This window comes from Grammomys surdaster, unplaced genomic scaffold (assembly GCF_004785775.1).
Source record: "Grammomys surdaster isolate TR1022 unplaced genomic scaffold, NIH_TR_1.0 211, whole genome shotgun sequence".
Taxonomy (NCBI): Eukaryota; Metazoa; Chordata; class Mammalia; order Rodentia; family Muridae; genus Grammomys; species Grammomys surdaster.
Window position 1 is genome coordinate 3964484 of NW_021604656.1, and position 25585 is coordinate 3990068.

Below are 25585 nucleotides of genomic sequence, written 5' to 3' on the forward strand. Positions count from 1 at the left end.
AGGGTTCTGGGACTCAAGGCCTAGAGAGGGCAGTGGCTCACCTCAGGCTGCACAGTAAGGCTTGGCCCATTTCTCCCTTCCTCCTTGAGCGCCTCTCTGCTTCTTCCAGCCTCACCCAAGAACTCAGCAGCCTGTTAAAGGGTAGGAAAGATAATGAACCAACCAAGAAAACATGGAAATCGATATTGGGAGAAAAAGTACGGCCGCCGTTAAGTGAAATAAACAAGCTGGTAGTTATTTGGACAGCAGATAATTAAAATGGGGTGAAGGCTCATTACTATATTGTCAGGGGTGTGATGGCTATAGCCAGACACCCTCTTCTCAGCTCTAAGGCTGAAGCCAGGCCTAGGCTTCTTCCCTCCCAGATGAGGAGTATTTTTTAATTGAATCTCCTCTCTGGGGTCGCCAGCTCACACTGCTTCTACCCCTGTCTGCAACCTTCTGCTGGCTCCTTGGGGCTCACTGGTTGCAGTTTGAAGCACAGACTGAAGGTTAGAAAGCTCAGGCTGTTCCCTCCTCTTCCTTTCCCAGGCAGAGAGCATCACATGGCTCATGTGGTCCCTCAGCCTCTAGAAGAGACAAGATCTTAGGCTGAAGATGGACGTTAACTAATCGCAGTGAAGCCTCAGGCACCTGTGGGTGGCAGATGAGTCCCCAGCCTCTCCACCTGGCCTCAGGGCGTCCATCCACTGCAGGAGGAGCAGATCCAGAGAGAGAGAGGGTGGGGGCTGGCCAGGAGGAGCAGGGGAGAGGAAGCTGAGCAGCGGGGCGGTGACAGGGCCAGGGTGTGTGGCCAGGGAGGGGACTCCCCCTTGCCCTGCTGTGACCCTAATTTGTAAAGTTGAGAGACCTCGGGCATTGTTTAGTCCAGCATTGGCCTGCCAGCTTGTTTGGCCAACATAATGTCTAAAATGTTTAAATCAGTTCTCAACGTTTTTACTGTGGAAGGTTCCACACCAGTGTGGCTTTCCAGTTTCTCAGTCAGCCTGCCTGGTGGTGGCATTCCTGGACTGAGCTGACTCCGGGGTGGGAACAGCACTGTCACCTCTATCTCTCCAGCCCTAGCCCAGGTCCAGTCCCTTGACACTCTGACACAGGGAAGTGGCTGTCTGGGGATCACACAGCCAGATAGAACAGAGTTGGGATTGTTGTCTCTGGCCCTCAACGTCCAGCCCCGAAACAGGACATTGCTGAGACAAGGTGCCATGGACCTGGGTGTGCCTTGGGGGGTGTATAGGCTGATGGAGGCTACAACCACCCGCACAGTGGGCCTACGGCAATCCATGGAAGGTCCCAGAGCAAGCCTCACATGCCCAGGATGTGAGGCACCAGGAGGGGTGACCTGCAGGTCACATGGAGCTCCTGGAACTAATGGGGACAGGAGCACTGGGTGGGTGCTATTTAGGGTGGCCGGCTGGCACAGGCTGGGCCTGCACAAGATGGCGTGGGAGCTGCAGGAGTTGGCCTCTGCCCTGTGAGGTATGGTTCAAATCATTTCTGGAGACAGCACTGTGTTGCTGTAGCTGAGGTCAGGGAGGGAGGATGAGGCGAACTTGGAGGCCTGGCAGCCACAGAGGAGTCAGGAGAGAGGCTGAAGACACATGGAGCCGGAACAGTGGACGGGCAGAGAGAGGCCAGGATTCTCTGAGGTACCTTGGAGCCAGAGACCCAGCTGACTGGAAGTCCTGGGGAAGTCAGGACTGTGTCAGTAGCCCCAGGCTGACTTGGAATCTGATCCAGGGAAGGAGCCAGGGAGCCAGTTGGGAAGCCATGGATGGGTAGGAGCTGGCCCTGACAAAGTGTCTGGGTTTCTTCTCTGCTTCCTGTATTAAGAGTGAAGTAGAGAATTTAACTTCCAAGAGCTGGGGCACTTGTTATCCAGAGATCTGTGGTCACACTGGCACTGTGCCAACATAGGCGTGGCTTAGGAAGATGGTGGGCCACCAGCAAATGTTGGCTCTGGGAGGCTATACCCAGGACTTGCTGCTGTGGTAAGTAGGCTGCTCCCCCAGGGCAAGGCCTGAGCCCAGCTGGGCTCTCACAGTGTATGCAGCGAGACTTGCTGACCACTCACACCCTGGCGAGCCACTTGCCTGCCTTGTAGGAATCTGTCCCTCACCGCCCTAGGTATCCATGTCTTCACCTCAAAGGTGTCTCCTGGAATCCTCATGAGGTTAAAATGAGACAGTGAGCCATGTTATGATACCATGAGAAGTGTGCGCAGGGCAGTGACGATCCTGTAGCATCTCACGGGGTCCAAGGGCTGATGACGGTGACCCACCTTGTGTCTGCAGCCTTCGGTCCCTTCCCAGAGGTTCCACAACCCCAGAGCCACTCAAGCTGAGCTCCGTTAAGCCAGTGAGATATGAAATGCCATCACATCCAGGACGGGGTCTTTAATTAAATTAACTGCCGGCAACATTGTTAAAAAAAAAAAAAAAAAAGGCTGATGGGGTCATAAACAGCCACGTAGGCGGTGGCCATCCATCAGCCCTGTGCGTCTGCCAGGGGCCACACCAGCCTGCCATGGAATAGCCACACCCGGGCTGTGGCCACATTTTTAGAACTGCTGCCAGCCTTACTTAGCCTGTAAGTAGTTTACCTGTTGAAGGTCACAGATGATAACAGGGAGGGCTTGGTGCTGACACGGGAGACAACGCCCTCCAGCCTGCAGGCCAGTAGAGCTGCTTCTAATCCACAGGCAGTCTGTGAATGCCCCGGCTCTTCAGCTGCTGGCTGTGTGACCGTGAGTGAGCATTCTCCCTCTCTGAGTCTGATTCTTCACTAGACAGACAAGAGGACTCCCTCTTTTCCGGCCTGCCTCCCTCCCCTACGATGTTCCCAGCACCCTCCTGGCCTCCCGCCCTGCAGGGAATCATGCCAGCAGCTCCTTTATGTCTCCTTCAGCCGAGGCTGCCATGGCCCTGGCAAGGCTCGTGTGCTGCCTTGCACTGAGGAGTGACCAGGGACCTGCACCCGTCACTGCCAGGTGACAGGTGGAAGAGGACACGGCACACACAGGTACACATGCCATCACCGGCTCCAAATCCATGCAAGCCAGACAGAGGCCCACCGCCACATGCCACCGGCAAAGTCAAAGCAGGGGAAAGCCTCCTTCCTACCCCCCTCTTCCCCCCTTCTCCCTGGGCTCTGTGACCACATAATTACCCCGGATTCTATTCTATTTAATTGTAGCTTATTAAATTCTAACCAGCCAATTATCAACCACAATTACAGCTTAATTCAGGGACACAATAGCTATTTTATCGTTTGTTAATCAAATGCTTATTTAGATCTCAGTTTTATTAACTATTTCTCTGGCCTGAGGCAAGGCCCCTTGAAAGGGGGTACGTTCCTGAGTAGGACCCAAGGCTCTGTCCCCCTCTCTGTCCTCTAGAGTTTCCAAGTCCCCTTTGCTGGCAGGCTTGAGGGTTCCCAGTGATGGCAGCAGTGTCACCCGAAGGGTGGGTGCTAGACAGCGTTAGAGCATCTGGGTTTGTTCGTCAGCACATCTGAACATGGCACGCCACGCTCCTCGCCAGGCCCCGCACAGGTGTTGAACAGATGCTGCTGGCATGCCACATGTAGTCAGAGAGCAGAAGACTTCAGTATATGGTTTGTGCCTGGGGATCAGATGGCGTTAGCAGTGGTCACTTGAACAGTGCAGCCGTGGGGTCTCCCAGAGGAGGTGACACTGGGACTGAAACTGAGGATCTAAGAGGGACAGCTGTGGGAAGTGAGGGCGACAAACTGCAGATAAACAGAACACATGCAAAGGCCCGGTGGTAGATAAGGTTTGTGGGTTTGAGAAACAGGAGTGGAAGGGGAAGTGGTGGGTACAGCAGAGCCAGGCTGAGGTGATGCCCATATTGTAACTGTCACTTGTGCAGTATGTGGCCGGGCTCACAAAGGCAGAAGAAAGAAACACAGTTCATTTGCCAACAAACGCCCAGTCTGCAGCTGCCAGGGCAGGGTCTCTGGCCACACTCCTCTTTGGCAGTTCAGTCTGTCTGTCTGTCTTCACAGTGCTTGTGTCTGTCCTTGTGTCCAAGTACCTGGAGCCTACTGGGGAAGAGGATGACATTCCTCCAGTCTTGGGAAGGTGGCTCCTGCTTCTCTGATACTTTCATGCACATATTACCATGGAAACCAGAGTGTGTGCACGCATGTGTCTGAGAGCGGGTCGGAACAGCCATACCTTCTGAGACACTGTGAGGTCTCTCACCTCCCGTCTCTTCTTTGTTCATAATCCTACGTGGAAGAGACCACAGTTGTCACCAAAGCCCAGATGCTGACCTGTCCCCAGGGTGTCCTGCGAGGCTGAGAGCCATGGATGGAAGGACAGATGGCCAGTGGGTCACTGCTCTGACCTGCCTCCTCCTGCGGGGTCGCCACAGATGAGGAGATGCTACTCTTTCTAGGTTATTGCAGGGTCTGCAGCCGGGTTGTGTGAAGCAGTTGGGGGGGGCAGTGCCAAGGGTTGCTAGGTTTCTAGGGATCGAAAAGGCTCCTGGGGTGTACTCCTGGGCCCCTGGCACCTTGTCTTCACTTTCAGACAAGTTCGCAGTTCTGAGTTGCCACCTGGAATCCCACAGTTCTTCATGCGCCCGAGACCTGTGGTCTGGAGGGGGAGGGGACTTGCTACCTTCATTTCCAACACTTCCGCTGTGCTCTCTGTCTCCCCTCCCTCCTCACCTCTTCCCTGCCCCTCCCAGAATGTATCCTGTATATTAGGCTCGGGTAGTCAAGCATCCCTCTATAGATTTTAAGAAAAATAGACTCCACAGCTGTCTCTCCTAACCCTGCATGTCTGCCGGCCACAGCAGGCGCCTGTGCTCTCCTACATTCTCTACCATGCCCAGTGGCTTGTGGCCTGGAGACTGCTCTCCCTAGAGAAGGGTCTTCACCTCGTTGTTTTTGTTTGAGGAAGTCACTTCTCTCTCGAAGTGCTTTGATTTGTTGAGGGATTGGGAAATGGAGCCAGCCCTTAAGAGAGTTTGCGTTGTCTAGTTCCTGCCCTCTATCTCTGGGCTCCAGTCCCTTCCCAAGTGAATGAGTTCAACATTCATTCGACAAACACTCTCTGGGCACTTGCTATGTATTGGACACTGGCCTAGCTCTGGAGATAGGCAGGAGATAAAAACCCTCAGTCACCGTTCTCAAGGCCCTAACATGCTCAAAACTGACACTACGGCTGTTGTCTGGGGGCTCTGAGGAGGGTGGCCAGGGCTTTCTGGTGGTCAGGAAAGCTCTCTGGTGGAAGGGAAGTTTGAGCCAGTATGATAGGTTGGGCAGAAGCCACTCGGGAATGTAGAAGATGTGGACATGCATCAGAGAGGCAACGGGTCCCGACTCCAGATGGCTTCAGCTAAGCAAAGAACTCACTGGTCCCATGGCTGGGAACCCAGCACTACCCTCAACTCAGGCCTCAGCTGCTGCCGAGAGGTCAGCCTGCCCACTTTCGGGCCATCTGCCATGGCTGCTGCTTCAGGTGTGCTTCACCTTGTGTTTGGCCTTGCTTTGATAGTCAAGACCTGCAGGGCTGGGACCCTGCTGTGAAAGGCCACAGAGCAATTCCAGAGCCACCCAGAGCTCTAGACCTGTCCCCGCATCCTACATCCTAGCCAAGGTCTTGGACTCCGATCTCTGCAGACGGGGGTCTGTCTGACCAGGAGCCGGGCAGGGTGACTGAGAAGGGAGCCAGGAGTAGGATCAGCCACATGGCCTGCTGAGTGTTGGCTTTCTTGGAAGAAAATCAGGTGCTGTTAGCCAGAATGTTGGAAGGAGGCAGAGCCTGGAACAGGATGTGCAAACGCTCTTTAGGGATTTCAAATCATCAAGATGCTACCTAATATAGAGGGAGTCCTCGGGGTGAGGCCGGAGGGACAACTCAAACACTAGACCCAAAGGGCACATTCTCTCTGACTTCATGGGCATCCATATTGTCTGAGGAGCTGGGATACCCAGGCCAGAGGGACCTGCAAAGAGCTGCCTTCTACAGATAGGCCTGTGGGGCACAGTACTGGGCTGCTGTGGGGTGGCTGTGGGGACACAGCTTCCCCTCTACTCCAGCCCCAGTCAGCATTTTCTCAGAGGCGTTGAGAAACAGCTGGCCATCTTGCTCCGGCTGTGGTCACCCCACCGGGGTTCTGGAAGGAGGGAAGGAGCAGGTGGCAGGAAGACAGAGCAGGGTGCTGCTGCTGCTGCGCAGGGAAAAGAGCTGGCTTGTGGCTCCAGCTGTGGGAGGCCAGGTGACATCCAGCCCCCACCCCTCCCACCCTGCTGGCTGGGATGAAGCCTTACTCAGTAAATGTGACTTCATTAATAGCTTGATTAATCACACCTCATATTTTTGTGGTGCTTTTAAAAATAAAACATTTGAAAGCATGTTCACACCCACCCTGGGCCTCTGAGCTACACTGGAAAGTCTCACGTTCCCTACCGCAGTGAGGAAAGTCATGGGGCCCTGCCTCACACAGAGACGTGTACAACCCACCTGAGTGGAGCGGGGCATCCCGCAGTGAGGGGTGCTGTGCGTACCTGTGGCTGCCTGTGGGCTTCTCTGCCTTCTCTCTGGGTCTTCCCATAGACTAAGAAGGAAGGGCTACCATGCTTGGCTTTTAATTTCTAGTATAAATTGGGGTCATTCTGTCATTCAACAAACATTCTATTACCATCCAAGCCAGATCTGTGCGCCTGTCCACAGGAGCCTGTATCCCAGAAGGAGGCTCATGGGATGGGACAGATGCTCAGGTGGGTGATTATTCTAATTTTATTTCTACTGTGATAAAAGTATGAAGACAATAAGCAGCGTAGGGGAGAAAGAGTTCCAGGTTGTAGCCCATCACCATGGGGAAATCAAGGCAGTAGGAGCTCAAACAGCATCACGTCACATCCAGTCAAGAGCAGAAAAAAATGTACAAATTCGTGCTTTACACTCAGCTAACTTTCTCTGCTCTCATCCAGTCTAGGGTGGCCTGCCAGGGGAATGGTGCTGCCCACAGTGGGCTGCATCTTCCCAATTAGTAAGTAAGGCAATCCCCCAGAGCCATGCCCACAGACAACCTGGTCTAGACAATCCCTCCTGGAGACTCTCTTCCCAACCGATTCTGAAGTGTGGCAAGTTGACAGTTAAACTAATCACAGTGACAGGATGTGGACCCAAGCCCTCAGAGGAGCAGGCTTCTTTGCTGGTGCTTCCCAGGTGGACAGAAGGAGGCAGGCACCCATTGTCTACCCACCCAAGCCCACCCTCCCCAAGGCCCTCCCACAAGGTAATGTCCTTGAAGTCTTCCCAAAGCCTGAGTAGTGAAATCCCAAGTTCCTCCTGGGTCCTAACTCTGAGGTGTCTGTTCCCCAACATACACACACACACAAATAAACACATATGCACACACACGTGTATACACACACCTCCAATCTCTCTGTTCTGGCCATGCCAGACAAGCCCAGCTTGTTCTCAGACAAGCTCAGCTACTTCCTGTGACCTTACTATTTTCTTTTTAAACCTGAGCACTCTTTAGCCTGAGTTTGGTATTTAGAGCATTGCCCAAAATTCCCTTCCTGAGCCTGCTTCCCTCTGGATCCCTGTCACCCTACCTTCTCTGAAGTATCACCCCCACACCCCGCCCCCTGCTCTCCCACATCCCTGTCAGCACGGGCAGTGCCGGAACTGAGTTTTACTTCCCTAGGCCTCTAGGAGAGGGCTATTTACTTGTTCCTGCAGGGTCCCAGGCCCAGAATGGCCTCTGACACGCAGCAGGGATTCAGTGTGAATATGCCAAATTAAAGTGACCGTTTAGGTCACAGAACAGGTATCAGAGCCCCCTTACCTGGGCCTCTCTTGTCTTTCTCTGCTACGGGCCCTGGGGCTTCACCTGGCTTTCTCCCTGCTTGCAGCCACCACCCTCTCCCCTCCCGTCTGCCTCTCTGTGTACACATACTTGCACATGCATGTAGACACACATGCTCACCCCTCAGCCCCAAGCAGACTTGGGCCAAGAGACTGCTAGGGTGTTGCTCCTGTCTTGCTGGGGGCAGCCTGTGCATGGATACCAGCTTCTAACAAAGTGAGCGGCCAAGCTCTCCTGAAGGAGGCAGGGGCTGCTCCTGACATCTGGGCCTGAGCCATCTGCATACCCAGTCTGCAGTCCCCGGGGACCACAAGCCCAACAGAGCTCCATAATGGAGTTCCAAGAAGGCTGCTGAGCCTCGTCCTGTGCGGGTAGGGAAAGCCTGGGTGGAGGCGCCCGGAGCCACAGTGTGCCTGGGACAGTTCCTCCCTGTGTCTGGCCCTTAGCAACCATGGGGAGTGACAGCAGGAGCCGTCCATCCCCAGTCCCCACTGTGATCACCTATACTAAAAAGTTTTCAGACAGACAGCAGGGACCAGGCCTGGGGGATTGGTTGTGGGAACAACAGCCTTGACCAGTCACCTATGGAGAGGGGTGTGGCGGTGAGGGTGGGCCCCGGGTGTAGAGGGTAGGAATGTGTAGTTTTCAGGGTAATTTGAGATGTACATGGGAGATGGGTAGTCAGTGCGTAAGAGTAGGCCTCGTGGGAGGGGTGGTAGACACCAGAACAGAATGCTTGGGGATGCCAGCTAAGGGCCTCGGTCCCATCTTTAGCACCACTTCAAGCCAGACAGACAGTGGAAGCGGAAGCAACAGGCCCAGCTAAGGCAGTAGAGAGTGGGAGGTTTGGGCCAAATAAGAGACTCTGCTGCTTTGTGCCAGGGTCCGAGGTCATTTGGGTCTGAGGTTCCAGTGCTAGAACCAACCTTGATGGCAGAGTTCAAATAGAAACCGTGTCCACCATAGCAGCCCAAACCGTGGCGGGAAGGGGAGTAAAGACTCACCATGCTACACACATAGTGTAGTTCAGGTGAGAGAACTCTCTGGAACATGTGGGCAAGGATAGCATGCAGATGCCCACCACAGGGGCTATAGAGAGAAAAGCCAGTTCTGACCACCCAGACAGCACCCTGCTGTCCCTAGAGGATATAGCTTAAATTTACCACTCACCCATAAGTGTCCTTGATAGAGGGCAGGGTTGCAGCCTGGAGGGTCCCGCTGGGGCCTCCTGATAAATACCCTCACCCAAGAAGTGGGAGGGAGGCCACACCAGAGTGGCGTGACGGAGGCCCTGGAGAAGTGAGCTATGTCCCTTATTGGTCACAGTACATTTATTTTTCATTAGCAGTTAAATGCAGACATGAGGGATTGTGCTGGGTTCAGCGGGCGGCTGACGTGAGTAGGACTTGCTGCGCTGATCGATCGAGAGGCGGGAGGCTTGTGCACCCACTCTCTGCCTCGTATCCCGCAGGGGGACCCGTGCCCATCCAGCTCTGAGCAGGAGACAGGCACCAGCTGTGATGCTGAGCCTCTGCCAGTGATGGGGGAGGCAGAGGCAGATCCAGACCTGCCCTGAAGAACTGCGGTGGCTCCTTACAGGGCCCTGCCTTGGGGCTGGCTTGGCCATTCGTGTGTGCTTTCCTGGGGACTGCTATGATGCTGTGGCTTGCCCATGTCTTGAGAAGCAGCCACGCCTACCAACATTCACCCTGTACCTACACTATAGAATTGCTTCCTGAATCACACCCCCTTCCAGTTCTCCTCTCCACTTGGAGACCTTGGAGGTCTGCATGAGCCCTAAGATGCATCAGAGAGCCAGACTCAAGCCCCTATTCCTGAGTGTGAAGGCTGTAGGTGGCGCTTAACAGCAGATAACTTGCTTAGCAATTTCCATGCCCCCTAGGTTCAATCCCCAACACACACACACACACACACACACACACACACACACACACACAATCTCATAGAGTAACACTCCCAAACATTTCCTGACTCCAGGGTCATAGCTGGGATTCTGTGATAAGAGACCACCTATCTGGGACCTCATATCTGGCAATGGAAGGTGTGGGTTTTCCTCCGTTCAAATCTTTCTCATTCCTAATCCTAACACAGACTCAACAGACAGTGGTCTGGGAAGGGCAGCTCCATTTCCACTGACTGCCTGTGCACTTGGCCTTCACTGCGGTCTTGCAGGAACATGCAGGGAGTGGCTATAGGAACAGGCATGGGAGGAAAAACAGGGTGGCAGCAGACTGGGCTGGGCGATTGAGGAGGGGAAGGAGGGGCAAAGGAGCACTGTGGGTGGCCTCTGCCTGCCTGAGGAGGTGGTTCAGAGCATCCAGTCTCACAAGGAACTTCCAGAATCTGCATCTCACAGGTGGAAAGCCAGTGACTTCACCTGACTTCCCAAAATCTCCAGTACCAGAGAGTGGCTGCACTTCTGGGGAGTTTCCCCACTTTTTATGCCTGGAGGCCCCTATTAGTTTGTGTGTTGGTGGAAAATTGCTAGCAGCTTTCAAGGCTGGTCAGGCCAGCTGAGGCCTGTTTGGGGAGCAGCATTCCCTACACCTTTGGGTGTCCTGCAGACAGAGGGGGTTTAACACCACTAAGGGACTCAGAGCCAATTACCCGTGTAATTAGTGACAGGTGACTCGTGGGACGGTTGTAGGTTTGGGTTCAAATCAGAAGAAAACCCATCTTCAGATCTCTTTGAACAGATGGGAAGTGGTTCAGGTCCCGGGACTTCCACGAGGACTCTCCTGGCATCCACTCTGCCATGTTACCCATCAGCCCTATCTCCCAGGCCTTAACCCAACTCTCCAGCCCGCCATAGTGTAGCTCTGCCCAGGACCCCTTGTTGCCCCTCAAAACTACATCCTGGATACCTTCCCCTGTCTTTCTCTGTTCACATTGTATTTTAATATCTTAAATGTCCAGGCCCTTCACAAGCTTCACCCAGATCAGGGGTCTCTCAACCCGTGGGCTCGAACCCCTTTCACAGGGGTCACCTAAGACCATCGGCAAACACAGATATTTAAGTTACAATTCCTAACAGCAGCAGAATTACAGTCACGAAGGAGCAACGGAAACCGGTTCTATGGTTATAGGGGTCACCACAACATAAGGAACTGGATTAAGGGGCTGCAGTGTTAGGAAGGTTGAGAATCACTGATCTGTTGGGACAAGCATCTGCTGGGCCAAATCTCAAAACTTTGCCTGGAAGACTATTGAGTTTCTATTACTGTCCTGAGTCCAAGGCCTCCAGAGAACTGATGCCTGCCTTGGCCTCACTGTGCCTCTGTACCTTCAGAAAGTCATGGGTCCTTTCTTATGCACATGAGGACACAGGCTCAGAAAGGCTGTCCAGTGGCTTGTTTGTCCAGCTGAGAAGCAGCTGAGCTATACCTGCTATTCCGTTGGTTCCATCCAAAGCTGGACTTTTGCTATACTTTTGCTATACTTTTGCCTGCTGCCTCCACCAGGCTCAGGGAAGACCTGGCTTATGTCTCCCCTACCTTCTCTTGCAGGTGCCCAGCAGAGTGCCACAGTGGCCAATCCAGTGCCTGGTGCCAACCCAGACCTGCTGCCCCACTTCCTGGTAGAGCCTGAAGATGTGTACATTGTCAAGAACAAGCCCGTGCTACTGGTGTGCAAGGCTGTGCCTGCCACCCAGATCTTCTTCAAGTGCAATGGCGAATGGGTCCGCCAGGTTGATCACGTCATCGAACGAAGCACTGACGGCAGCAGCGGTGAGTCTCAGGTGGGGTCTCAGGATGGAGGCAGCTGAGGGAAAAGTCTCAGCTGGCCCTAAGAGTCTGTGAGTGCCTGCAAGCAGCAAGACCAGGGTGCAACCACCTGCTGGCCAGTTGCCTTCGGTATCACCAGGCAAGGCAGAGTCCCCACATCTGGCACCCTATGAATATACAAAGGCCTTCTCTAGAAGATCCCCCAACATTAACACACACACACACACACTCATCCATTGAAGCACCCCAGGGTCTCTCAGGAAAAAAGTGGCAATGTAGTATTCATCTGAGTGTGAACAGGGCGGGGCGGCTTGGCCAGAGGCGCCTGCAGAGAAGCAGGGTGGAAGGGAGCGGGTTCCACGTAAGAACTCCTTCTCTGATTGTTTTCCCTTTTCTGTTCAAGCTTGCTTGCATTACATCACTTTCCCTCTGCTGGCCACACAGTCCCCCAAGAGTGGCAGGCATGGAGTGACTTCCTAGAAAGAGGGGAGCAGAGTTGAGGCTTCCTCGGGGCTCACAGACATTCTGGTCATGGCTCAGAAATGAAGGTGCATGAGGGATACCACTGACTTATGGGACTTCAGACCACAGGGTGATGTGACCAGAGCTATGAGTGACACACAGGTCAATGTGAAGGTTGACAAGAGAAGCAGACCCAAGAAGACTCAGTTGTAAGGGGCAGAGGGGTTCTAAGGGCATGGGATAAACCAAGAAGTACCCTCCTGTACCCTCACCAAATCTCCCCATTACCAGCCTTGGTCTCAGGCAACAGGTGACCGAGGGGCATTGGTAGAGCGTCCTGGATCGGTTTGCAGCACTTCCCAAAAGCAGGAGCACAGAGGCAGCTACTAACACACACAGAGCCTCTGGTTTAGTCCTATGCCTCTTTCCACCAAGACCTCAGCTAGCCTGAAACATAGCACATACCCTAGGGGACCGCCCACTGGGACATGTAGACCACCAGCACGAGGCGTGAGCCGCAGTGCCATCCAGCTGGGCAGACGGGTGGTACCAGAACCATACAGATGCTAAAGGAAGGCAAGAAAGGATCCAGAGAGGTGACCCAAAGTGTGGCCTGTGCCACAGAGAAGCAGGAATGGGTGGTGGCTGCCCAGGAAGGAGTCCAGAGGAGGGGGAGCAGCCAAGTTTTGACATACAAGTTTAGAAGGAGTATTTCCCCGTCTGAAGGGATGGGGTGAAAGGCAGGACACCAGCCCTTGAGGATGGCTCAGGGTTGGGTGGGAAAGTGAGGCTGGGTACAAGCAGATGTCAGGAAGACTGCAGTCAGGCTCATGCTGTGGGTGGATCACGCGGGGCAGATGGCGAGGCTGTGGTCTGGGAGAACAGTTGGAAGCACTCTCTATTGTGAATGCAAGCTGACGAGCCCCAGATTCCGATGGTGCTTTAGTCCTCACAAGCAGGCTGTTTTGCAGAGACGACAGAGGCCTTGACCCTGCCCTGTCCAGGACCCTCAAAGGGCTCCAATCAGGAGCCCACAGAGCAGACACCCATCCCCTGCCACCAGAGTTCACAGAGGCTGGATTTCTCCCCACCATGTGCCCCAGTCCACCAGCAGAAGCCCCAGAGACTGCTCCCCTGGCCTGTTGCCTGGCTGAGCCCCACACTCTGCACACACTCTGCAGTGTTCAGCTGTACCCACACCAGCTGCTTGCTGCTTCCTTCCTGCAAATCCTGAGCATTCAACGCACACCCTCTGTGCCAGGCACCAGCTAGGTGCTAAGGATTCGGCCAGGCCCAACAGCTCTCAGACTGCTGATCCAGCTCTGACTCCCGCAGGCAGGATGGAGCTAGGGGCGTAGCTCAGAAAAGTCCTCAAGAGTATCAGTGCCTTCCATGACCAAAGACTGTCAATGGCCTAATGACTGTTAGAACAGCTCCAGAGCCCATATTGTCTGGGCGTGAGAACTCCAGGCAACACAGCCCTCCCTGGCCCAGCTCAGTGTCTTTGTCTGTGAAATGGGAGTGCAGGGTCTTTGCAGGTTGATGGAGAAACCCTGTAACTGCATAGGGAGGGCACCATTTCCTGTGGCAGTGAGCCCTACTGCTGTCATGGCAAGTCCTCCACAGAAGGACTGAGCAGAAGGAAGCTGCAGTCTTCCTTCCTGTGGCTCTGAGGACCTGTCCGAGCCTCCTGATCTCAAACATTGTGCTGTTCCGAGGTCCTAAGTGCCAGACCCTTTCTGACAACGAAGCAGCCTTGCACCTTGGCAAAACACACATGCTGACAGTTCCCATTCTACACTCCTCCTGGCTCCCGTGGTTGTCCCTCCACATAAGCAGAGACACAGAATCATGAAGACATATCCCACATAGCTACCAGGTCCTTCTTTTGCCTTGAACTTCCAGTCTTGGGCCTTCCAGTGGCCAGCACATCAGAATTCACTGAGGTTTTCTCTCAGCTGGGGACCAGAGTGCTATCAGTTCAGAAGGAGGGCTTTCCTCACCTACACAGCGGCCGTGGCAGAAGCATCTGGCAGGTGCACAGACCCCGAACCAGTCTGGTCAGACGGGCGTGGCAGGGGTTAGGATTCGGTGCAGACCTGAGCCCCGTTTATTCATTTGTAAGGGCTAGGGTGGCAAAGGAGACTCTCACACGAGACAAATACCAATCATTTGCCTTTGCTTCCCATCCGGAAGGCCAAGGGAAGCCTGGAATCTGTAAAATGCAAGCGCTGGCCTCTGGGATGGGCTATAATTTATTGGGTTACACCACGTGCTTATTAGAGTCCGAGAGGAGAGCTCCATTCTGACTTCAGAGCACCCAGCCAATCCTCCACCTCCCATAAGCATTCAGCAAGCCTCACCGTGTTCCCACTGGTGGCCATCCTCACTCACACACATATGCTGCCCCTAGTCCAGCCACCCCAGCGTTCCTCCTTGCTCTCCACTGCTGGCAACTGCTCATATCTCCTTGTCAGGAGCTGATACTGTACGCCCCACTCAGAATCAGTTTCCAGAATCAGGCTCCTTAATGACCGGCTGGAGGGCAGGGCAGGGTCTAGACCCCACCTCTGCCCTCAGAGCTTGGGGAATCTCGGGGGTTTCCTCTGCAGAGGTGCTGCCTGAAGCCGGGTCCTTGTGGATAAACTCGGCCCCTGTGGAAGGGGAACTGAAGAACGAGTAAACAAAGGAAGAAAGTAGTTTAGCACCTGTTGCTCCCAAGCTGAGCCACCCTGGAATTGTGGGGTAACTAATTGCCGCTTGAGGGCCATAAACAGGCCTGTGCACCCAGAGGACACTTAGTTCCCAGGTCAGAATGTTCTGGAGGTTGTCCATCCCTGACCCTGGGACAGGAAGAAGGGAGAAGAGACCCTGCTCCACACATGGCTCTATCTCAGAGACGCTAATCATGTTTGAGCGTGCTTGACAGATAGCCGGTGCCCAGGGCTTTTCTCCTGCACCCAGGCCCTGTGAAGGGCACTTTGGCTCTTAGCCCCACCCAACCCCACATCCCAGAGAGAAGGAAGAGCAGGAGAGGATCCAGAGCAGAGGTGAATGGCCTAGTGGTCACCACGGCCAGAGGCACCCCTAGAAAAACACACCTGCGAGAACTAGCCAGGGGCCAGTCAGTACTATGGCTGGAGAGAGCCACAGGAGGGTCTGGGAAGGGGTCAGGGAGACATGTTAAAGAAATGAAGAAGGAAAACAGTCTCCCAGCCTGGCAGGCTCAGCTGGGCTCCCTGCTCCTGCAATGCAACCCTAATTGAATTTCTCTGTTAACAATGGAAACACATTGGCGGCTGGCCTCTCTCTCTCTTTCTGATAAGCCAGTGACCCAAGGGAAATTGGGGTCAGGAGGAGGAGAAATTGGAAACAAACAGTCTTTTCTCACTCCTGGGACAGTAGTTTTGGCTGCAGACCAGGGGTGGCAGGGGGCTTTGGGACAGAAGAGCATCCTCCCATGCCGGGTTGTCAGGGAGACCAGGGCCCCGCCCCCCAAGAACCCCAGAGTCTGGTTCTGGATGCTACAGAAGGAGAAGACCTGAGTGGGATGGGAGAGGGGTTTCTCCTGGCACACCCAGACCCTCCGGTGCCCTTTCCCCCCAACCCTTGCTTGTTGACCTCTTGTACCATCACCCCCAGAGGGTGAGCCCACTTAAGGCCACCCAGGTGAATCCAGTGTCCTCACACTGGATTCAGACCACCCTGGTGCTTGTGGCAAATCCCTACGTTCTTCTGCACCTGCTTCCTTATGCAGTGGAGCACCCCCACGGAGCACGGGGTAGGAACAGTTCCAGGGAAGGGTGAGATACCACCCTGGCATGTGGGAAACCCTGAGTCCCAGGAGTCTATTCCCATCCTGCCTAGCAGCTGTAATGCTAATAGCTGTTACATTATCACCTGTCAGATCTCCCTGCTAGCCCTCCAGGGAGGCGAGCAAACTTCCCTACCCTTCCTCCTCTACCTACAAAGAGCTCAGCCTGTCTGCTTCCTGCTTGCTTCCTCAACCCGTTACCCAAAGCTCCACTTTAAGTACTTTAGGGAACTTCCTACCAGTCACTCCCTTGAGACAGGCTTCAGGTGACAAAGTAGATCAAATGGAACTTTCTAGAACCCATACTGCTTAAGTCCAGGAGATATGTCAGCAGCATCCCCGGAGTTCCCTCCAGGCTGAGGGAGGCTCACAATGTCCACAAGCTGCTGTAGGTGGTGCGGGGCATCTTCCATCTGGGACAGGGAGACTCAGTGTAGCCCCTGAACCCAGCAGGATTGCCAACCATGGAGGTCCGGATCAACGTATCCAGGCAGCAGGTAGAGAAGGTGTTTGGGCTGGAGGAATACTGGTGCCAGTGTGTGGCGTGGAGCTCCTCGGGTACCACCAAAAGTCAGAAGGCCTACATCCGGATTGCCTGTGAGTACTGGACCAGGCCTGCATACAGGTGTGGTCACTAGAGGGTATCACCTGGAGAGGGGGTGGCAGGCTTCCTGGAGGTCACAGTCTTACCTTGATGGGTAGAGGAAGAACATTAGGTGCACTTAGCACCTCTTTCTGTCGATGTGTCCCAGTTTCTGCAGGGCTAAGAGTCAGCTGGGCTAATCCGGACACTTAAGGACACTGTTTTTCTTCCTCCAGATCTACGAAAGAACTTTGAGCAGGAGCCACTGGCCAAGGAAGTGTCACTGGAGCAAGGCATTGTGCTACCCTGTCGCCCCCCAGAAGGAATCCCCCCAGCTGAGGTGAGTGGAGGGTGAGGGGTTCCCAGATCTCTGATCCTGCCTAAAGCTCAGGCTCCTGGCTGCCACCTCACCAGTGGTCACTCTGTGCCCTGGTCCTACCAGCATGGGCCAGCCATGTAGTGTTATGGCTTCTCCCCCTAGGTGGAGTGGCTCCGAAATGAGGACCTCGTAGACCCCTCCCTAGACCCCAACGTGTACATCACACGGGAACACAGCCTAGTAGTGCGGCAGGCCCGCCTGGCCGACACTGCCAACTACACCTGCGTGGCCAAGAACATCGTGGCCCGTCGCCGAAGCGCCTCTGCGGCCGTCATTGTTTATGGTGGGTCCTGGGCTCCCCAGTCACAGGAAGAGGTACTGAGGTGCCGTGAGGGACGTGATGTGTGGCTCATAGAATGGAAAGGCACAGACGGGGCAAGAGCCAGGCTAACCAGACAGTGGCCTGACTAGGAAAGAAAGAAGAATATCTGGGCAAAGGGAGGGACATGTTGGTCACTTGTGAGTGGGAGCACGGTGCAAGAGATGAAGAGAAAAGAGGAGGCTCAGAGGGACACAAGACGTCATCCTTGGGCGTCTCAGTCCCCCAAATGGGAAGTAGAGCCTCAGAATGAGACGCTCCCCCAAGAGCAGGCAGAGGGAGGTTGGCCAGGGTTCCAGCTGGAGGTGTCCTGTGAACTGCAGTTTAGCCCGGCCGCCCTGACACTTGCCAAGAGTAGAGTATCTGAAGGCTTTGCCAGACCCTGGGGCCCAGCAGCCTAGGCTTGGCCCTCCTCCAGGTTTTTCCTGGACAGCAGCAGCCCGCTCACCCCCGGCTCCTAGGCCCTTTGCCCTCCTGCCCTATCCCTTGGACCAGCATGTCTGAGGAAACCCCCGCTCCCTGACCCCAGTCCTTCTCTGTCCGGCCAGTGAACGGTGGGTGGTCGACGTGGACTGAGTGGTCCGTCTGCAGCGCCAGCTGTGGGCGTGGCTGGCAGAAACGGAGCCGGAGCTGCACCAACCCGGCACCTCTCAACGGGGGCGCCTTCTGTGAGGGGCAGAATGTCCAGAAAACAGCCTGCGCCACTCTGTGCCCAGGTACCAGCGGCCACCGCCTCCTGCATCGTTCCTCACCACGCCATCTCCGTGGCCTGGCTCCATCGCACCCACCAGCCTGCCCCCCCATGGCTCCATCCCACCCGCCTGCCACGCAGGGCCAGGCTCAGTCTGAGGTGGGGATCAGGGTGCAGTGTGGTCAGAGTCAAGGGCTCGGTTTAGGGTCTAAGATGCAATTGAGGACAGGATCTAGGCTCAGCCTGGGGCTGCACGATCCACCTGTGCCTGGGACCAGAAGGGCCATCGTGTGACTAAGAGCCCTTACCACCTCAGGACCAGGACAGCCTCCCTGGGTGGAGAGAGCCGAGCAGCCCCTGGCATCATTGTGTCTCCCTGTCATTAGCATGTATCATCAAGGCTAGCTGGACACTCAATGTCCTACAGATCGGAGGGCCTGACCCTGGCATTGTACCCAAGCCCAGGCCAGCTTGCCCTGCCTGGTCCAGATGACTAGTGGGGCCACACAGGCAGGCCGCCCGGGCCAACTTCCTAAGCTGACTGTGCTGTTCGATGTCTACCTGTCTCTCTTATCCAGTGGATGGGAGCTGGAGTTCATGGAGTAAGTGGTCAGCCTGTGGGCTTGACTGCACCCACTGGCGGAGCCGTGAGTGCTCCGACCCAGCGCCCCGCAATGGAGGTGAGGACTGCCGGGGTGCTGACCTGGACACCCGCAACTGTACCAGTGACCTCTGTCTGCACAGTGAGTCTTCTCTGCCCTAGGGATCACTTCAGTTTGACTGTTGGCCCTATCCAGCCCTAGAGGCTGTGGTCAGGGCAGCCATTCTCCTGCCGTATAGACTGTGTCTCTCCAAAGCTTGCAACCACAGGGGTCCCTTTCATCTCTAGCACACTCTTCCCTGTGCTACACAGTGACACCTCCTTCCTCCTGAGACACGCACAGATGTGAACCTTGACTCCTGTACACCCATCTCCTCTCCCGCAGCCTTGAAATCATCCCGGCCCCCAAGCGCACGCAAAATCCTGTGGGGGTGCTGGGCTTGTGAGGCCTGTTAATTACAAGGCCATAACTAACAATTAAAGATCTCTGTTGGATTTTTTTTTTCCTCTAGACTACACCCTCCCCTATTCTTTCAATTAAAAACCTAATTATCTGTGTCAATTCCTTTCTGATGGACATTCCTTCCATTATGCAAAACTCTTAAAAATCGATAGCTCTTCCTCCAAGCAGCTGGTCCCCCACCCACCCGAGTTTCAGGCCTGGTGGTACCCACAAGGGCTCAAACTGACCTGGAAACACCTGAGGAACCGATTGCCCATGTGTCTGTCTATTTTCCATTTCTATAATGAAATAGCAAAAGAAATTTATTAGTTTTAGAGGATTCAAATTCCAAGTAGCATGATGCTGGCTCTGGCAAATGTGCTAGCACCCCAAGCCACATTGCTTGGTGGCAGTGGCACCATGTCAGTACTGTATACAAGAGAGAGATCACGTGTCAGGAAGAGAGAAAGACAGACACAGAGACAGGTAGACACAGAGAGATGGACAGCGCCCCACGGTCTAGAGAAGCACTCACAATGATGTAATGCCTTCCCATTGGGCCTCACATTTTTTTGTTTGTTTTGTTTTGTTTTGTTTTGTTTTGTTTTGTTTTGTTTTTCGAGACAGGGTTTCTCTGTGTAGCCCTGGCTGTCCTGGAACTCACTCTGTAAACCAGGCTGGCCTCAAACTCAGAAATCTGCCTGCCTCTGCCTCCCAAGTGCTGGGATTAAAGGCGTGTGCCACCACTGCCCAGCGGGCCTCACCTCTTAAAGGGTCCCACTGCTGCTCACACTGTCACAGTGGGGACCACGCCTGTCCTATATGAATCCTTAGGCAGGCATATGCAAACTATAGCGCCATACTTATGGTGCCCCAGGAGTTCACCTTGCACCAGCCACCCTGACCCCCAGCCTAGGAGCCAAGGATAAACCACTTCCCTTCCTCCACTCTCCTGGTAACCTCAGGCCAAATCTTATACCTGTGAGGGCATGACTTGTTCAGTCCCATGCAAGGTTGTGGCAGATATAGGACTAGAACGTACACACCAATACCGTGCTCCCTGCCACATGCCCAGTGCCCAGGGAGTGCTGAGATCCTATGCTCCTGGGGAATAAACCATGGGCCTCTCTTCTGAAGCCCCTTCATCCCTGCTATTCTCAAGGCCATGCTTACTCTTGCAGCTGCTTCTGGCCCTGAGGACGTGGCCCTCTACATCGGCCTTGTCGCCGTGGCCGTGTGCCTCATCTTGCTGCTGCTGGTCCTCGTCCTCATTTACTGCCGCAAAAAGGAAGGATTGGACTCAGATGTGGCCGACTCATCCATCCTCACCTCAGGCTTCCAGCCTGTCAGCATCAAGCCCAGCAAAGCAGGTGAGGTGGCACCCACCCCTGCTCTCCTGCTTGAGCCTCCAAGACAAGGGCTGTTGACGGGGATGGGGAGTCCCTATGACCCACCACCTGAATCTGTCTTTATCCTGTAGACAACCCCCATCTGCTCACCATCCAGCCAGACCTCAGCACCACCACTACCACCTACCAGGGCAGCCTGTGTCCCCGGCAGGATGGACCCAGCCCCAAGTTCCAGCTCTCTAATGGTCACCTGCTCAGCCCGCTGGGCAGTGGCCGCCATACGCTACACCACAGCTCACCCACCTCTGAGGCTGAGGATTTCGTCTCCCGCCTCTCCACCCAAAACTACTTTCGTTCCCTGCCCCGTGGTACCAGCAACATGGCCTATGGGACCTTCAACTTCCTCGGGGGCCGGCTGATGATCCCTAACACAGGTAGGACCCTATAGCCCCCCCACCCCCAGAAAGCATGAAAGATAAGGCTAGTCTCTCTCATCATCTTTCCGGAGGCCAGAGCAGCCCAGATGTGCCGGGGTGCACCAGCCTCCTGCAGGGTGGCCCAGATTGGCCAGGATAGGAAAGAATGCAGTTGGAGCTACAGTGAAGCCGTGGATGAGCATCTCCTTGATGCTTGTGGACACGAACGTATTGTCTGTTCATTTATCACGTCATCAGCCTTACATGTGATAGGCTCTGCGTCGAGCCCTAGGCTCAGGGGTAGGGCAAACACCCGACCCAAGAGGTTCACAAAGCCAGACAGCAGAGCACCCCTTAGGACCCACCACAGCATCCGGATCTCATCCACCATTCTACAGAAGTGCCTCAGACAGGGCCCCTGAGACCTCTTGTTAGAGTACCCACAGACGCTCCTAAGGTCATCTTTGGAGACACCTCTGCAACCTCTGACAAGACTGACCACCCCACCCTGAAATTCTCTGTTCCCTCTCCTTAGGTGCCCCTCTCTGGCTGTTCCAGGCTGTTCTCAGGGAGCCCCCCTTCCCCATGCCATTTCTCTCTGAGTGATCTCACCTACTCCTCCGTCCCAGCCCCCGTTCTCCCAGGCATTCGAACTCTGCATTCAGCCGCCTCTTGGGCAGCTCCATCTGGATGTCTCACAACACCTCAGAGTCTTTGTGCCTAAAACAGAACCGTCTCCCACCCTTTCCCACAGCCACCTCCTCTGTGGCTTTCCCCAGCTCACAGTTAGCACAGTGTAGTTGCTTAAACGAGAAACCGGCTGGGGGTCACCTTGGGCTCCTGCTTTTCTATCCGCCCCCCGCCCCGCTACAAGTCAGCTATAGTCACATGATGTTATGTGCCCCCCCTTCCCAATAGCTCCTGCCTCCTCCTGCTCATCCTGCCCTGATACGTCACCACACCCAGGCTAGCACATCTCTTACCTCAGCCCCGGTTCCTGCACATTCACTGAATGAATCTAGAGTTGATTATGCCCCCCCACCCCATTCAATTCCTTCTAAGGTTCCCAGGTGCCCTCTACAAAGCCCTGGTGACAAGGCTAATATAACTCACCCCCTGACGGCTAGCTGCTGTGTGCTTTTTCTTCCTATATGCACTTCTGTATGTAACAGCCACAATAAACCCTTGCACCTGAACACACGGCACTGTCCCTGACTCATAAGAGTCTCTCTACCTTTTCTCCTGGCTCATCTGTTGTTGCTGTCTGTGCCTCATACATCCTTCAGGACAGGGTATGAGAAATCCTCATAGCTCAGTGAGGTGAGTTGGTCCCCATCAGCTGTGACAAAAAGGCAGACAGTGGGTACTCGAGGCCCCTGCAGTGCGGGCAGCTTCCTGTTCTCCCTCCACACCCCACCCCTCTCTATTGTTTAGTCAGCTCTCTCCTTACAGAACTGAGAGAGCTAGACTTTTTTTTTCTCTCAGCTTTCTGAGTGCCCAGCGGGAGTATTCAATTTTGAATACTCCCCTCCAGCAGGCATTCACACCAGGAGGTGTGTGACTGTCCCCAACGCCAGCAGCATCAGGTTCTACTGGTCAGCATAGGTTAGTGAAGGAAGCAAGAGTTGCAGGCACACAGTCACTAGGTTCTCTCTTCTGGGTTTCAGCTGTCTGTGAGACAGTCACACATCACTCGATGGTAAGACACAAACAGGTTAACATCCTAGAGCACACTTACGCCACTCAGCAGCTCCAGTGTCGGGAGGGCGTATAATCCTATGGAACCGGCACTATATATTTGTAGACTGTAGTGTCCTTACATAGCACTTGAATAGCCTGAGAGTCCAGCCCAGTATACCCTGGAACTACATCTGTCTGCTTGAGGGATAAAGTCGTCTTTCCCTGTGTGAGCTGAGAGGCCCTTCCTGATATGGGGGCTTCCTTCCTCAGAGCAGAGCCCCAACGCTGCTCTCTGTGATTTCTCAGCCCTGTCTTTGCTGTTTCCACCACAGAACTCCCCTTCCCTACACACTGACACCACTCCTGGGGCAGAGGCACATCAACAGAACAGCAGGACACTGGAGCCATAGATCTTGGCCCTTGAAACCTGTTAGAGACCCGTGCCCACCAGCAAGGATGGAAATAGTGACAGGAAAGGACCAGTTCTTAGAGGGTACAAGACTAAGAGAGGAGGAGCTTGAGCATGGCCGGAGGACCCTGTTCCAGATCGCTGAATGTAGCACCCCCAGGGTGACAAGTCAAGGGCCTTACATGGTGGGCCTGGAAGAGGGGGAAGGTCTTAAGCAGAAAGTGCCCTGGTCCCAAATAACGTAACAGGAGGTAGAACGAGCATCCTTGACATCTTCTGCCCTACTTATGCTTCTAGCTGGGTTACCTCAGATGTTCTTGGAGTCTCCCTGACTCAGAGTCGTGCCTATGTGGGTGGTGGGACAGTATGGCAGTCCTTGAAGCACCCCTGTCCCCAGACAAGGGTGGCTGAAGAGGAAACTCATGGGTCTGGCTAGTTCCTGTGGTATTGGGTATCTGGAACAATAAGAAGTGACCCCTGTGCTCTTATAGGAGTCAGCCTCCTCATCCCCCCGGACGCCATCCCCCGAGGAAAGATCTACGAGATCTACCTCACGCTGCACAAACCAGAAGACGTGAGGTGTGTGCCCTGCCCTTCTGGGGCGGGGCGGGGGGAGCGGGAGGGTATGCCTGCCACTTCTATCAATGGAACACCCCCCTACCCCTGCCCAGCACTGCTGGGCCTGTTCTGACATGGCCTAAGGGAGCACAGGGGATGAGGCACATTGAAGTTCACCCTGCTTTGCAGTGCCAACCACCCTACACATAATCTGTCTCCTAACCCCGAGGTCTCTAGGACTGGCCACTGACGCCTTTCCCTCTCTGCCCATGTTTCCCCACTTGAGGTTGCCCCTAGCTGGCTGTCAGACCCTGCTGAGTCCTATCGTTAGCTGTGGGCCCCCAGGAGTCCTGCTCACCCGACCGGTCATCCTGGCCATGGATCACTGCGGAGAGCCCAGTCCCGACAGCTGGAGCCTGCGCCTCAAAAAGCAGTCCTGCGAGGGCAGTTGGGAGGTAAGTAGGGGAAGAGCATCTGAGGCCACCCAGCCAAAACACCGGCTCCACAGTGCGCATAGCCTCCCATTCCTTTGGCCTTGGCCTTCGGTGGCTATGTGGTCCCGAATCTCCCCAAACTGAGCTGAGGGTGGCCTGGAGACTCCGAGGACTCCTAAGTTGGTTAGTAACTGACCCATGAGGCCCCGCCCACAGGACGTGCTGCACCTTGGTGAGGAGTCACCCTCGCACCTCTACTACTGCCAGCTGGAGGCCGGGGCCTGCTACGTCTTCACCGAGCAGCTTGGCCGCTTTGCCCTGGTGGGAGAGGCCCTCAGCGTGGCTGCCACCAAGCGCCTCAGGCTTCTTCTGTTTGCTCCTGTGGCCTGCACATCCCTCGAGTACAATATCCGAGTGTACTGCCTGCACGACACCCACGATGCTCTCAAGGTACTCCCACACACGATCCTGTTAGTGGACCTCCCTGCCCTCAGCATCCAACTGCCTTGTCTTGGGGGCCACAGGGAGGGTTACTCCTACCGTCGGGCCTCGCTGACCACCCTGGGCACTGCAGGAGGTGGTGCAGCTGGAGAAGCAGCTGGGCGGACAGCTGATCCAGGAGCCTCGTGTCCTGCACTTCAAAGACAGTTACCACAACCTACGTCTATCCATTCACGACGTGCCCAGCTCCCTGTGGAAGAGCAAACTCCTTGTCAGCTACCAGGTGAGACCTGAGCCCACGACCAGAGCTCCAGGGGCTTGTGCTGGGGCACACTCAATGCCTCCTCTTTGTCCCTCCCTACAGGAGATCCCTTTTTACCACATCTGGAATGGCACTCAGCAGTATCTGCACTGTACCTTCACCCTGGAGCGTGTCAGCGCCAGCACCAGTGACCTGGCCTGCAAGGTGTGGGTGTGGCAGGTGGAGGGAGATGGGCAGAGCTTCAGCATCAACTTTAACATCACCAAGGTAGGCAAGAAGGCGGCGTGCCCCCTGTACCAACTGTCCCAGACAGGCTCCACCCCTGGGCGGAGCCGCCTGCTAGCATCCCAGACAGGCTCCACCCCCCGGGCGGAGCCGCCCGTCAGCCACCACCCTTCCTGGTGCTACCCTTCTAGCTTCTTCCAAGTCTCTGGGGACAGAGGTGCAAGTGCTCTGTGGGGAGCAGGAGGAGGTAGTGTTGCCCTGGGGGCTCTGGAGCGCTTCCCCAAAGAAAGACTTTGCACTGGACCCTAAAGTATAAGCAGAGACAGGAATCTGACAGACAGCGGGGTGGGGGAGGGCATCTTGGGCAGCAGGCGCTAGGGTGAGAGCAGTGGACGTGGATGGTCAGCAGGGCAACAGCGTTGGGAGCAGGAAGGCTTTCTCTATCACCGACTGTGGCCACTACGTCTAAGACCCAAAGATTAGGGCCCTGGTGCATAAGGGAGAGGATACCCAATGCTCCTGCTGTCCCCATCGTCTGAGCTTGTCTGGAAACTCCCTCGGCCAGAGTTCTAACTGGTACCTGTTGCATATGTCCCGTCAAACAGGACACGAGATTTGCTGAACTGCTGGCCCTGGAGAGTGAAGGGGGGGTCCCAGCCCTGGTGGGCCCCAGTGCCTTCAAGATCCCCTTCCTCATTCGGCAAAAGATCATTACCAGCCTGGACCCACCCTGCAGCCGGGGCGCCGACTGGAGAACTCTAGCCCAGAAACTTCACCTGGACAGGTGGGTGGAGTTAGGCAGACGGAGGCTGGTCAGGCAAGTGAGGCAGACCGGAAGGAGGCTTACAGGCTCTGTGCCACAGCCTCTCGTGGTGTATTCGAGGGCAGCCTGGAGCGAGGCCAGACTACTGACAGACTGCC

General features: G+C 55.0%; 1 protein-coding gene and 1 long non-coding RNA gene across 3 annotated transcripts in view; one reads left to right on the plus strand and one right to left on the minus strand.

The window, feature by feature from the left end:
* Positions 1-25585, plus strand: part of Unc5a (unc-5 netrin receptor A) — a 56188-nt gene that overhangs the window by 29389 nt on the left and 1214 nt on the right. The window contains exons 2-15 of one of the 2 annotated variants that reach the window (XM_028772158.1): positions 11381-11602; positions 16329-16472; positions 16695-16798; positions 16940-17120; positions 17705-17872; positions 18426-18590; positions 20072-20260; positions 20371-20673; positions 23236-23323; positions 23589-23757; positions 23953-24186; positions 24311-24460; positions 24542-24706; positions 25270-25448. In XM_028772158.1, the coding sequence (XP_028627991.1) occupies positions 11381-11602; positions 16329-16472; positions 16695-16798; positions 16940-17120; positions 17705-17872; positions 18426-18590; positions 20072-20260; positions 20371-20673; positions 23236-23323; positions 23589-23757; positions 23953-24186; positions 24311-24460; positions 24542-24706; positions 25270-25448 (2461 nt within the window). The remainder of the gene's footprint in view (positions 1-11380; positions 11603-16328; positions 16473-16694; positions 16799-16939; positions 17121-17704; positions 17873-18425; positions 18591-20071; positions 20261-20370; positions 20674-23235; positions 23324-23588; positions 23758-23952; positions 24187-24310; positions 24461-24541; positions 24707-25269; positions 25449-25585) is intronic. The other variant, XM_028772157.1, reaches the window with a different exon arrangement.
* LOC114624962 lies at positions 19668-24107 on the minus strand. The gene is made up of 5 exons (XR_003711983.1): positions 23989-24107; positions 23661-23738; positions 23051-23199; positions 21890-21994; positions 19668-20165 (listed from the first exon to the last, which is right to left on the minus strand). It is a non-coding gene; the product is annotated as an uncharacterized LOC114624962 (long non-coding RNA).